Source organism: Haliaeetus albicilla, chromosome 1 (genome assembly GCF_947461875.1).
Source record: "Haliaeetus albicilla chromosome 1, bHalAlb1.1, whole genome shotgun sequence".
NCBI lineage: Eukaryota > Metazoa > Chordata > Aves > Accipitriformes > Accipitridae > Haliaeetus > Haliaeetus albicilla.
In genome coordinates this window covers 68,667,022-68,679,958 of record NC_091483.1, presented here as the reverse complement: position 1 = coordinate 68,679,958, position 12,937 = coordinate 68,667,022, and the positions used below count along the sequence as shown (strand labels likewise).

General features: G+C 37.2%; 1 protein-coding gene across 1 annotated transcript in view; it reads left to right on the top strand.

The window, feature by feature from the left end:
* CC2D2A (coiled-coil and C2 domain containing 2A) overlaps positions 1-12,937 on the top strand; it is a 64,431-nt gene that overhangs the window by 48,368 nt on the left and 3,126 nt on the right. The window contains 8 exon segments of the mRNA XM_069793334.1: positions 2,019-2,195; positions 5,920-6,123; positions 6,591-6,680; positions 7,488-7,601; positions 9,094-9,228; positions 11,485-11,607; positions 12,248-12,306; positions 12,753-12,930. Of these exon segments, the coding sequence (XP_069649435.1) occupies positions 2,019-2,195; positions 5,920-6,123; positions 6,591-6,680; positions 7,488-7,601; positions 9,094-9,228; positions 11,485-11,607; positions 12,248-12,306; positions 12,753-12,930 (1,080 nt within the window).

Genomic DNA, 12,937 nt, shown 5'->3' with positions numbered 1-12,937 from the left:
GGTTCTTCATAGGGGAAAGGCATTTTTTTTGTCCAGCCACCCATCCTAGACTTAGGTTAAGGAAACTAATTTGTCACATCAATAGTCCTATCACATTGTAATCTTGCTGTAGGACTTTTTTTTTTCTGCAGGGCAGTTGCTTTCATGTGTAGATCAAGTCATCGTATCACAAAAGTCTCAGTTTCTTACTTCATGAAAATTCTGACATACGTTGCATACCTATGATACCTTAATTTGCTCTCCTCTGGCTATATGGAGCACTTATCAGAACCTTAAGGCTTTTAAGACATACTGTGAGTCTCCTGGATTCTTTGGGTGGAGGGTAAGTCTGTAGGAATCTCATTTAAGTGTAGTGCTTGGAGTTCAAAGTGGTTTTCTTGGGCTCTCTGTTTGCAGGGCATAACAGAACATAATTGTCAAAGGATTCAAGAAAGCATGGGATTCTTTTCATTGCTGAGAAATTTTGGACAGTGTATGTCTAACCAGTGCTAGTCCACTTGTTTCTGCTAGATCATTTAATAATACGCTATCTTCAACTTGGGAAGTCAGTCAACGAATTTAGGTGTTGGAGGGTTGTGGTGCCCTCAAACCTAGCCTTCTTTACACAAGTCTTTGGACATCCTGTGCAAACAATGTCCCATAATGTGACCACCACTCTTGTTAGGGAAATGTTGCATGCTGAATGCATGACTTTCACCTGAGAAGTGTGTCTGCCCACAGTCGTGAGAGACTTAATGGGCGGACATAGGCATTTTAAGGGGCTGCTTACCAATATATAGTGAAGGACAGAGCCTATAATCCATCTTCAGGGATTACCAATCTGATGTCAATGTCTGTTCTTCATACTTCTTGTTGGTGTATCAGTCTTTCTGTTGTAGAACCAGACTAGCTCCAGGATTCCCATCAGATGCACTCCTGGCTCTCTTTGAGGAGGTGTTGCAGTTTGATTCCCTAAGCATAGTGTGAGTGCCTGCGTAGATCTTCCCAACATTAGAGATTCTTTACATTTGAACAGGATTTCTTACTGAATTTGAAAAAGCACGATCAGTCCAGTGGTTATATCAAGGTGCATCTAGCAATTAAATTTCAGTAGAAAATGAAGCATTTATTCATCTTGTTCTATTATACTACAGCAGAAATTGAGTGATTTATTTAGAGTTTTCTCCTTATCAAAACTTAATTTTGTTCTTAAATGTTTGATGAGTCAGCACAGTGAGTCATCTGTTCATCTTCTACATCCACTGAACATAGGCTTCCTGATGGCAGTCATCTGAATTCTGCCCAAATCAGGAGGTTAATCTTCTTGCTTTTCTGTTAAAGCTGTGTAGTTCCACTGTTAACACCTGCCTGAGCAAGTGAGGGGCATGCCATTTCTTGTCTGGCATGACCTTTCAGAAAGACCTTATCTTTTGTTTGTGGTGGCAGAGGGAGGTGCAAAGGGCTGGTGGGTCTATCGGAGCACTCTTCCGTGGGGAAGCTGGCTGAATGGGCCCAGTTCCAGTTGTACCCAAGGAGCATCAGCAGCTTCTGCATGGAGGGTGTCCATCTGTGAGATGCTGGAGCATCATTCCCACATCACTCAAACATAGGCAAAGGCATGTTGGTGTGACGCTGTCTTCAGAAGCGTAGTCCTGCAACCTGTATTTTGCCATTTTGTCATTTTCCAGGTAAATAGTGCCATGTGGAGTTTGCTGTTTGAAAGAAAAACAGTGAAAGGCTGGCACTCTTTCTTTAAGAATTAGTGTGCATGATTTCCATTACGTTAAATATTAGTGTCCCTAATATGCAAGAGAGGCTGAAAACCAGTTGTAATTAATACATTTAACCATGAGATGTCTCATGTTTTCCCCACAGTTAATCAGTATATATGTCATATTCTCTTATTTTACTGTTTTGTAATGCAGAGTAGTAAAGAAATCAAAGGAATAAAATACTTTAATACAAGTAGAAAATGTATTTGAGAAGGAAGTTTTGCTTTTTTGCTTCTAATGAGAAGTACTTCTCTGTATATGTTGTAGGTTGATGGTACATTTAAGGTGGATGTTCCTCCAGTCCTCCTTGGCTACAGCAAAGAAAAGAACCTGGGAATCGAGAGAGGTTATGATTCTGTGCAAAATCTGAGTGAGGGCTCGTATATAACACTGTTTATTACCATTGAACCACAGCTTATTCCTGGAGAGTCAGTCAGAGAGAAGGTAAGTAATCAGCAATTCATCATATTCTTGCTTTTTTTTTTTCCAGTGGTGCAGTTCTTGAGATGCATATAAATAGGTATGTGCGTATAAATAGTGTACCAAAGGACATGCATACAAGTACGGAAGGACATCAATACAAATTGAGTGTTCTGTTTCAAATTTTTTAGCTCAGTTCAATTTAATTGGATGCACCATGAAGTTAGATGAACACTTAATGCATGAGAAATAACTTTCACCAGGTATCTAGTTCCAATGTTAATAGAAAGCAAATTTGCATTCATTATCTGTGAGTATATAATTTTCCCATTTACTTCTGTAAAGTATTCACGTGAGTATTTGTGAACAGTGGACAAAAAGGAGGCAGCAGGTGTGAAGATAGTATTTTCCTGCTTCTGTGTTTATACTATTCAAATACAGAATTTATTATTTAGGACTTAATGCATGCCTCCAGATCTTGAAGATAATAATTTCTAAACAGCAGCTGTTATTTTTTTCAGTTATTTTACTAAACCAGAAGTGCCTTACACTAACAACAATATGTAGTTAAAATGCATACACCACTTGCTATTATATGTAACATTATGCAATGATTTTGAGGTCCATTCAGCAAGGATGTATGTTTCTCATGCACAAACAGCAGCAGTTCATTCTTTTCCAGTTCAGTGCTACACTGATCATTTATTAGAGACAAACAGGAACTGGAGAGAAAGGTCTATTGTTATGTAATTTCTTTTTCAGAATAACTATAAAATTGTATGATGCATTCTAAAAACCCTTTTTCCTGTTAAATTACAGTGTTGGAAACTATCCAGTTCTATGTTTTCTTGCTCTCATGCAGTACTGTGGGAATTGTTACAATTTAGTACTGTTGATAATAAAGAAAATTAATAAAGTGCATTCATGGATGCCTTTTAAGGTTAATTAGTTTGAATGATACGACTATTACTAGGACTTGAAACCGTAAATATGAACTTAACAGCCTTGAGACACCTTTAATAGATGAGACCTCATTCAAGAGTTTCATAGTCTTAATCTTCACACACAGTAATTAGTTGCTGGGGAAAAAAAAGGTACTGAATTTGTAAGGAAACAGATCTCAGTTTATAGAAAGACCTGTCTCTAGTACTGTTTCAAAAGAAAAATCATAGAAATTCAAATAAGGTGTGAGATTATTGTAAAATATTATGGACTATATGTTGCAAATCTTGACTTTTTAAAATAATGAGCAAACGTTCAGAATTTCTTGCATAGATGCTTAGTTATCAACAGGTTATGTATTGTATTAATGCTTAGTAAAATCGTGCAGTTTGCTAGCTATATTTAGAATTGATCTGAACACTTCAGAGGGAAAAAACAGCTTAAAGTCATAGATATTTCTGACATAAGTTGTCTTTCATTTCAAGTATGACAGTAGGAAGCTAACTGCACCTTGCCAAAACTCAGACATAAAGAACTAGAAAGAGACTGAAGTACCTTCCATTCGGCAAAGAATCATAGCACAGTAAATCACAACACAGGACATTAGTCCTGTTCTAAGTAGCAAAAAATACTACATGTCAAAGCTTCTCCTCACAGGGAGCCACACTGAGAAGACAAGGGGCAATGGGTACAAGTTGCACCAGGAGAGCTTTTATATCAGTATAAGAAAGAAATTCTTTACAGTGAGAACAACCATTCACTCAGTCTCCCCAGTGACATGGCAGAGTCCCTATCACTGGAGGTTTTCAAGATGCGGTGGGACAGGGTACTAGATAATCTCATCTGGGCTCCCTTTCCCATAAAAGGTTGGACCGGATGGTCTTTCGAGGTCCCTTCCAACCTGGCTGTTCTATGATTCCATGAAAGCTAAATTGTACCAAAAAGTATGCATTGCCACTGAAATGCATTGAAAGTAAAACCAGGAATAAGGAAAATGTTGCTGAGATAAGAAAGCTATTGGTACAGAAGATCTGTTTTCTAAAATCTGAAGAACAGTGGAAAAAACAGTTGTGACTAATAAATCATTAGGAGTTTTGCCAGATTTTTGCTCACTCTTTGCATTAGAGATTTTTCTAAATCTTAGAAAAATGTTACTTGGCAGCAGATGATTTGTTTACCTTGGATACTAAGCCAAACCAAATTATTTCTTTAGCAAACATTGTATGGGATTTTCAAATAATCCATTTTTTTTCAAAGCAATATAAATAGAAAATAATAAAATATAATTTCATGTTAGATGAAACTAAGTAAAGCAGGACCAAATTCATTAAGAGACTGTTCTATTTTAGGTGGTATGTATCTAATGAAATCTGTACATAAAAACATTACTAAAGTGACATATGCATGTATTCTAACCATGACTGGATAAGTTATAATTCTGTGCTGCAACTCCCCAAATGTAACACATACACTTATTATAGAAAGTGTTTGGCATAAAATGACAAAAACTAACTAAATATTTTTGCCATCCTTTGTTCCTATTCCTAGCCATTCCTGCTGTAGTTAAGTCATTTGAAATATTTGTGTACTGATTTAGGATGCTAAGCTTAATTTTAGTTTAATTTTACAATACCTTTTTTGTTTCTTTACCTATTTTTCCTCTCTTTCCTGCTGTCCTTCCTGCATCTCTGTATAGATGAATGAAATGCTTAAGAAGGTATAATAACAGGAATCTCTCAACTGATTTTATTTATTGTTCCCTGTTTAAGACTTAGCTTGGTTTTGTGCCATTCAGCAATCTTTTTGCACTTTGCATTACTTGACTCTGATATCGTAGTTGTTTATTTGGCAGTAATATTTGCAGTGAATTACTACATTTAAACTTACAAAGTGCCAGAGGCTGTACATTTCGGCTGTTAATTATGGTTGAGAAGAATCACCACTGTATGCCTTCTCTGCTGACCTGAAGGTCTAGCTACAGGGCAGTGCCCAGCTGTTCCCCCTCTGGTTAGTTTGAGAAGGATACAAACAACAAAAAGTGGTTTATTTTGAACAAAAATATTATGAAGTATGAGCTTTAATTCTCAGCACCACTAGAAATATAGAAGGGATTCTAAGTAGATGAAAAAAAATACTTTGATCCTAATACCTGTAAAAGATGACATTTTAGGTGACATATGAGCAAATAATTGTTGTTTTTATGTAATTAATACATGCTTTTGAGTCCTAGATTTGCTTCTACAAAATCTCATCTAAAAGCCCTGAAATTTTAGGCAAGTCTGAATTATAAGGATTCCTCTAAAAATTACTTGGACCTTCTCTGCAAATATTTTGGCATTGTGCAGAGTTGTCATAGTATTATTTATATAAAACTTACTGGGATTTGTGCATAACCTTAGTTGTGGTTTTAATGGAATGTTATGTGAATAGCATGTAGGATTAGTACCTAACCATAATTGTTTACCTGTGAGTTAATATGTGGTGTTACATACTCATCCCTGTAGTTTTGCTTGGCCATAACTTTCACTACATATTTCAGTGCTTTAATAAAGCCAGCTTATAGGTACACGTCATTATGTGCATTCATAAGTAAATGCAAATTGCCTGATTTTCCATTACCTTGACCTTTCTTACATGTTTGTGAGCCAAAGTATATACTACAAGGAAAGTTCAAAATGCTATTAGGAAAGAATTTTACACTCCTTTTATGCTCCTGTAAATGGTGAAATAAGGCCAAATATAGTAAAGACTTAAGCCCAAACTATAAATAAAACTATTTTTGTATAAATTGTACTGTCTTTTGAAGTTTGATACCCAAGAAGAGGAGAAATTGCTCCAGGCAGCAGCAAAGTATGAAGCTGAATGTACATCAAAGTTTCCAAGCCGCAAATGCCTAACAACTGTAATTGACCTCAATGGGAAAACAGTTTTTATTACCAGATATATCAAACCTCTGAATCCACCACAGGAGCTTCTTGATGCCATCCCAAATAGTTCTCAAACAGCAGCAGTAAGTACTTAGAAAAGATAGTGAAGTTTCTGGAATACAGATTTCAGAATGTGTGTGTTCACATCGCGCATGCACGTTGCACGTAGGCACATACCTTTTTTTATATGTCTGCTGTATAGCTACGCTTTTTGTAAAGGAAACATGAGAGATACAAAATAAAGTAGGAATGACTGTGTGTGATGTGCAGTAAGTGTGTAATGATGCTGGAAAAGGATATTTGTCTTTGGAAAAACATAGGTATATTAATGAGTATTGTCCTTTAAAAGACAAACCTCAATGGGAGTAAATCATCAGTCTTTGATGTATGTTCTAAAATGAGCTAGCTGCTAATGTAATGAGGTTAGTCAGTGTTTTGTCATTGATATCTGTGGAAACAGCACTATGCTTCACATCTGGTATAATAATACTATTGTTAGATCAGTGTCGTGAACTGAAACTGTGAATTGCTCTGTTTTGTTTTTTTGCAGGAATTGGTGGCTCGATACGTTGCTTTGATTCCTTTTCTGCCAGATAGTGTGTCATTTGCTGGAATTTGTGATTTATGGAGTACATCAGATGTAAGCAATGCGTTAAGCAGAAGTTCTTTATCCTCTTAAATGTAACATCCTAGCAGCCCCAGCTTTCTGGGGGAGATTGTACTAGATGAGCTCCTGAGGTCCCTTCAGCACTAAATTATTCTATGATTCTATTATTGTGAGGACTGTTTTTCTTTATCAGCTGTTTATTTCAAAGAATGAGGACCAAAGCTTGAGAAAAGTTGCTCATCCTGATACAAGCCAAAATTTTTCTCTTTGATAGGTTGTAATTCAGTGACCCTAAGAATGCTTAGGGCTTTAAGCTTTTTCTTTTTGTTTTCAGTTATAAAACAATCCAAAATGGCTAGTCATGCACAAGTGAAAGGACGCTGACTGGTGGAGACTTTAAAACTAGACTTAAAATTGATCATTGTAGTTCTAAGGAACTACAGAAAAAACATTGCATGTAATGTCAGCAATAATGGGATATTTAGCCTTCTCTGTCACACACAAATAAACCCTGTCATCTATAAAATAACAACAGATATTAAGTTAATCATAGATTATGTTTTTACCATCTCAGAACTTTTCTGCAAAATTCAGAATAACTCAAAAGACAAAAGCCCTGGTTCTTGTAAAATTTCAGATCTGCATCATGGATTTTCACAGCATTCACTTTTATCCTGCATGTTGAAGCAGTGGCTAATTAACAATAAAGATCAATTGCAAAGATGTGAGAGAACTCTTTTGCTTCAGAAGTGTTAAGAAATATTATTACATGTTGTAAGTTGAAAGCACCATTGATAACTATGGAAAGACTTTTTTTTTTTTTTTTTGTACCTCAATTAGCAATTTCTTTATCTTCTGGCGGGAGATGAGGAAGAACATGCTGTGCTCTTGTGTAATTATTTTCTTGGTATGGGGAAAAAAGCCTGGCTTATTATTGGAAATGCTATTCCTGAGGTAAGAGGATTTTTTCATTTGGTCTGTCTATTAACTTTTATTCTGTGAAGTCTTTGGTTCCCACCAATAGATAGAATCATTTCTTGGTGGCATGTTTTTCCAGGAAGTTATGTAAACATTGGCGCTGCTGAAATGATTCTTTTCAGAAAGGTGGGGGGGGGGGGGGGGCCTGGGGGGGAGTTGAAAGTATATCATAGTATAAATATTGTCTGGTGGTTTTTTTTCCTGGACCCATGTTACCACACTTAACCTGGTAGTAGCTGTCGTCCTCATAGTACACTACCAAGCATCTGTATAAGTTTGTATAAATGGTGTGTCCAGGACAAAGGTAATCGAGACAGTCCATTCACAGTGTCTCAGTCGTGAATACACAGACTGTGATGGAGTTTGGGTGGAATTGGGTCAAGGTTGAGATGTTTAGGGGCTTGCCAGGGATTATTACTGGTATGTACACATCCCTTGATTCTTTCTCCAGCTGATGGCAAAGCCGCAGCAAGAGAAATGATAGATTTGTTCAGGCTTGATAAGTGAATCTTCATCTGCCTTCTGTAATACAGGCAGGTTAGGCAGTCTGCTTTGCCTTGGACTGTGAACCCACTGTGGCAGCAATCCGGCTTAGATGGGCTAAGGACTAAAATATTTAGAATCTTTTACCCCCTAGCAGTTGCATTTGTTCTCAGGGAAGCACTCACATTTGCAAGTAACCAATACTGCTCTTTTGAAAAGAGATGGTAAGACTGTTTATAATGCAACTTCCCAACATTAGTATCTGAAGCATATGTGAAAGTTTTGCTGAACAGAATTTTGGTAAAAATTCTTCAGCACAGTCTGAGATACTGCAGTGGCAGGAACAGGTACTCAGGTATATTCCTTCCACTCAAAATCTGATGGAGATGGTAGTCCTTAATAAAGCATTCAGCTTATGCATGCTGTAAGGAGGGGGATTATTCCGGGTATTTCAAGGTGCCTGGAAAATGTGGGAGATAACAAGAAAATAGAAGAGCAGTTTAGGGATTTGTGATAGAGAGAGCTGGGAAATTCCTTATGTGCCTGTATGAGGGAAGGCTGATGGATGAGACACAAAGTGTGCTGCCTGGGCGGCAGTCCTTCTACTCAGAGATTGCCCATGGGTGAGAGTTGTGGCAGTAACCAAGTAGGACATGCTGATGCCAAAGTGGCATACATTAAGCATTCCTGTATATGGAATTTCATATCAGTTCATAGCTGAACCAAGATGACTTTCAGAATCTATATTTTAAGAATGGCTCAGGGCTGTGTATGTCTAACATTTTTCTGCCACATAACAGAGAACATTTTATTATGTAAATGCTAGTTGTTGAATTATAATGAACCTGTAACTTCTTCCAACCAGTTTGCGCCCAAAAGTACTATTAATCTCAATAGTAAAAATTTAATATTCCACAAAATGCAAAGCATACTGTCTTCATAGCCAGTTTTAAAACATCTTTCTCGTACTTTTTTTTCTTCCTAGGGACCAACTGCATATGTATTAACTTTGGAACAAAGTCAATATGTAATTTGGAATCCCAGTACTGGATGTTTTTATGGGCAGTATGATACCTTCTGCCCCTTACAAAATGTGTACTGTCTGATCGGCTGTGATAATGTAAGTGTACCTAGTCTTGACATATTTCTATACATGTAAGAGTTGATATTTTTCTTGACTTTATGCATCATTTGTTCATAAATGTAACTATATTTATGCTGTCTCATTATTAGTGATTTCATTCAATCTTAAGTAGGTTTTTCAGCTACTTTTAAACACTTAAATGCTGATTAAAAAAATCTCTTAGGTAGGTCAAGATATATGTTCATATAATTTTCATTACTGGGTTTTACTTAGGTTATCCAAGTTGGGAAACATTTAAGTTTACCACTGCTTAGCTGAGGAGTAGTAATTCAGCGAAGCTAATAGTTCGCAGGTGAAATGTAACTGAAAAATAAAAACAAAGCATATTGGAAGGAGTCACTTGAGTTGCATATGTAATGGTGGGCACAGCCCTGAATGGTTCAATGTGCAAAACACAGAGCTGGCACTACAAGGCACAAAACCTGTATTCATTTTCTGCCTGGCATCAAGTCCTCCTGTTTATTTGCTTTAAAATACAAGTAATACTAGTGCATGTTCACAATATATTATTCATTGTGTGGCTAAAAACTCTGAGAGACAGCAGTGAGGGAGAGAAGACCTTGTAAGAGCTGCACAGCTTAGGGCAGGTGAACCAAAGACCACAGAATGGGGCAGAGCTGAGCCTGTGTCAGGAGGGACAGAAACCCTTGGCAGTCTCCTGCCAGCAGCATTCCCCAACTTGGCTAGAAGCAAACCATCACAGCTTCTGGGGACACAAACAGGGACATGACAGCTAGGTAGAAAGATGTGTGGAAGTCTGAAACTGAGGAAACACAACGTGAGATTAAAAAAAAAAAACCCCTAGGTTTTATTTGTACAAAAACTGGATGTTGAATTTTAGAAGTTTGCGCCTTAGTTTTTTGGAAACAATGTCAGGGAACAGTGAGTCAGGCTTCCATTGTGCACCAAAATCTAGCAAACATTTGCTTTTATTTTCTGTATTGAGAACATACCTGGAGAAGTTGTTGCAAGTGTCATGCGTTATAACTTTTGTTCTGTTTTTTAACCTTCTGGGGTTTTATTCTAAACACAGATTATGATTTTGTATTCTAAAGAATATTTATTTTGAGTGTCAGTTCTGTCTTTCATTGAAAGCGTTCTGGGGAGTGGTTGAGTTGGTTTGGGGCTTGTTGGTTTTTTTTTTTAAGTAGTACTAAACCTAACAGTTAAGAAAAACAGATCTTAATCGTTAATTCCTGGAAGAAGCAGCTAAGGACTTCAGCACTTAACACCTGATCAGCTAACCTTGAACCACAGAGCTCAACAACATCTTTCAAGACAACTAATTCCAATCTACATGTGACTGAGCAGGTGTGCTGCCAGCAGACCAATACCACTTCATACCTAACCAGGAAAAACACAGTTATGGTGTGTTATATAGGCTGTACACAGAACCATCAGATACAAAAGGTTACATATTAATTAGCACACTTACATATTAGTTATTGGTACATTTTGCAGCCTTAGCAGTAGTTATTTAAGGTTGTTTTGAGCAAGAAGCTTACAATGCTTGCATGCTTCAGCCTAGGCTCAAACACAGACCAAAATGTATATCTGTAAAGAAGTGGTATACAAGACATGGGTTCCCCTTGATGACAAAATGTACACAGGAGCTGTGCAAGTGTGCAATATCTACTTAGAGTCAGCATCATAAGCTTGAAAGAGCAATGGTGCTGGGGTGCAGCAGGCTATTAGGCATCACAGCCACAGCTGCACTGTGCTGGGCCATTGAAAGAATTTAGTCAGAATTCAGAAGAGACTTGTGTAGCAATTGAGAGGGGTGGAAATGCAGCCCAAGACAGTGGAAGAAATTTTGGAGTATACTGTAACCCAACACTATGTGATGCTAAGTGATAGTAAAAGCAGAAAGTGTCTGAAAGCATAAAAACTGCCACAGTGCACGGCAGATGAGGCTTTGAAAAGGAAATATGGGAGAAAAAGATTCAGCAGGAAGAGTTGCCAACTGCAGACAGTAATTCTGTTCATACACTGGTCTTAGTCCATACTCTGAAGCACAAGACATGACAGACCAGCAGCATCCCTTCTGATGCAAGAATGCAGAAGTTGCACATCACCTCTGACTATACAAGATTGCCTTGTTTCATGTGAATTCATACTGGTAATTGCTATAAGGACATCAAGATTATATAGTATTTTATTGCCACGTAAGTGGAATGTGTTCCATAGCTGTGATTACATGCTTAAAGTTAAAACAAACCTGCTTTCTTGTAGATTTGGTTTAATATGCAAGAATATGACTCCCCAATAAGGATAAATTTTGATATCAGCAAACCAAAACTTTGGAAGTCTTTCTTTTCAAGAAGGTTGCCATACCCTGGTCTCCGCAGCATTCAGGTATTAATGGATCCATTACCAACTTGATTTGAGGGGTTGAGAGGTCACAGACTTAGTATAAAGAAGCAGAGACTAGGTTCTTCAGAATTCTGTGGTTAAGTGTATTTATGTAACAGCATTGGGTTTTAAAAACATTTTCCCAGGCACTCCTTAAAAAAAACCAAAAGGCAAGCAGGAATACGGCAAAGTATTCGGTTTTATACAGAATGAATGCACAGCTGTTGTCCTCTAACTATCCATGTAAGATCTCAGGACAACAGTAAGGTAAATGGGACAAATCTTTAGATATGTTTGTGTTAAAGTAGTAGCTTGGTATTATAAAGAAAACGTCAACTTTTGTCTCACAGCTAGGAAGGCATTATTTCAAGCTGTACATGCATCCTTAGTAAACAAACAGGAATTTCTCTACAGTTTATCAAAGGTATAAGCAGTTGAAGTTTACTGGGAAAAAAAAAGGCAACCAAACCAGCATAACATTAACTAGATGTTTGTGTGTATTTATCATGCCTCTACTAAATAATAGATTATTTTAGCATAATTGTGAACTCACTCGAGTACCATCAAGGCAGTAACTCCTGTAGTTATTGTTGTATAGCTAGAGGAGATTGTACATTTTAATATTTGTTTTATTTATTGCTAGCCTGAAGAATTAGTTTATCAGGATGCAGACAAGGCTGCTGCAGTGGAACTACAGGGCAGGTAATTCTACCTCCAAAGCAAATGCTGTCACTACTGATCACTAGAGCATATTCATACCTAGGTTCTAAAAACCTGCTTGGAATGCTAAGAATTGAGAACAGCCTAAAAAAAAAAAAAATGGAAGCTGTAGTTCACAGGGCTTTTTTTTCATTTTCTCTTTAATAGAGATTGCCAGATACAACTGATCAATTACTGCTGTACTGTTCCCTAATAAGCAAAATGCTGTAGAGGTTGTAAACTAAAAAGGGTTGTAAGCCCCTAGCCTCCCATTCTGTTACTGAACATGCACAGCACCATACAGTTATGTTGGCATTGCTTTTCTGTGCTTTTAGGTAGCAGTAAATTTAACTGAGGTAATTTGCATTCCCCATAATCTGTACTAACTGTGATCAGCTCAGATGTCCAGTAAATACTAGAATTGTAATAATTAGTCTATTTTATTGCAGGATTGAAAAAATATTAAAAGAGAAGATTATGGAATGGAGACCACGGCACCTAACTCGTTGGAACAGATACTGTACCTCTACCCTGCGTAACTTTTTGCCACTGCTAGAACAAAACCAAGGCAAAGACATAGAAGACGACCATCAGGCAGAGCTGCAAAAACAGCTAGGAGATTACAGGGTACAGT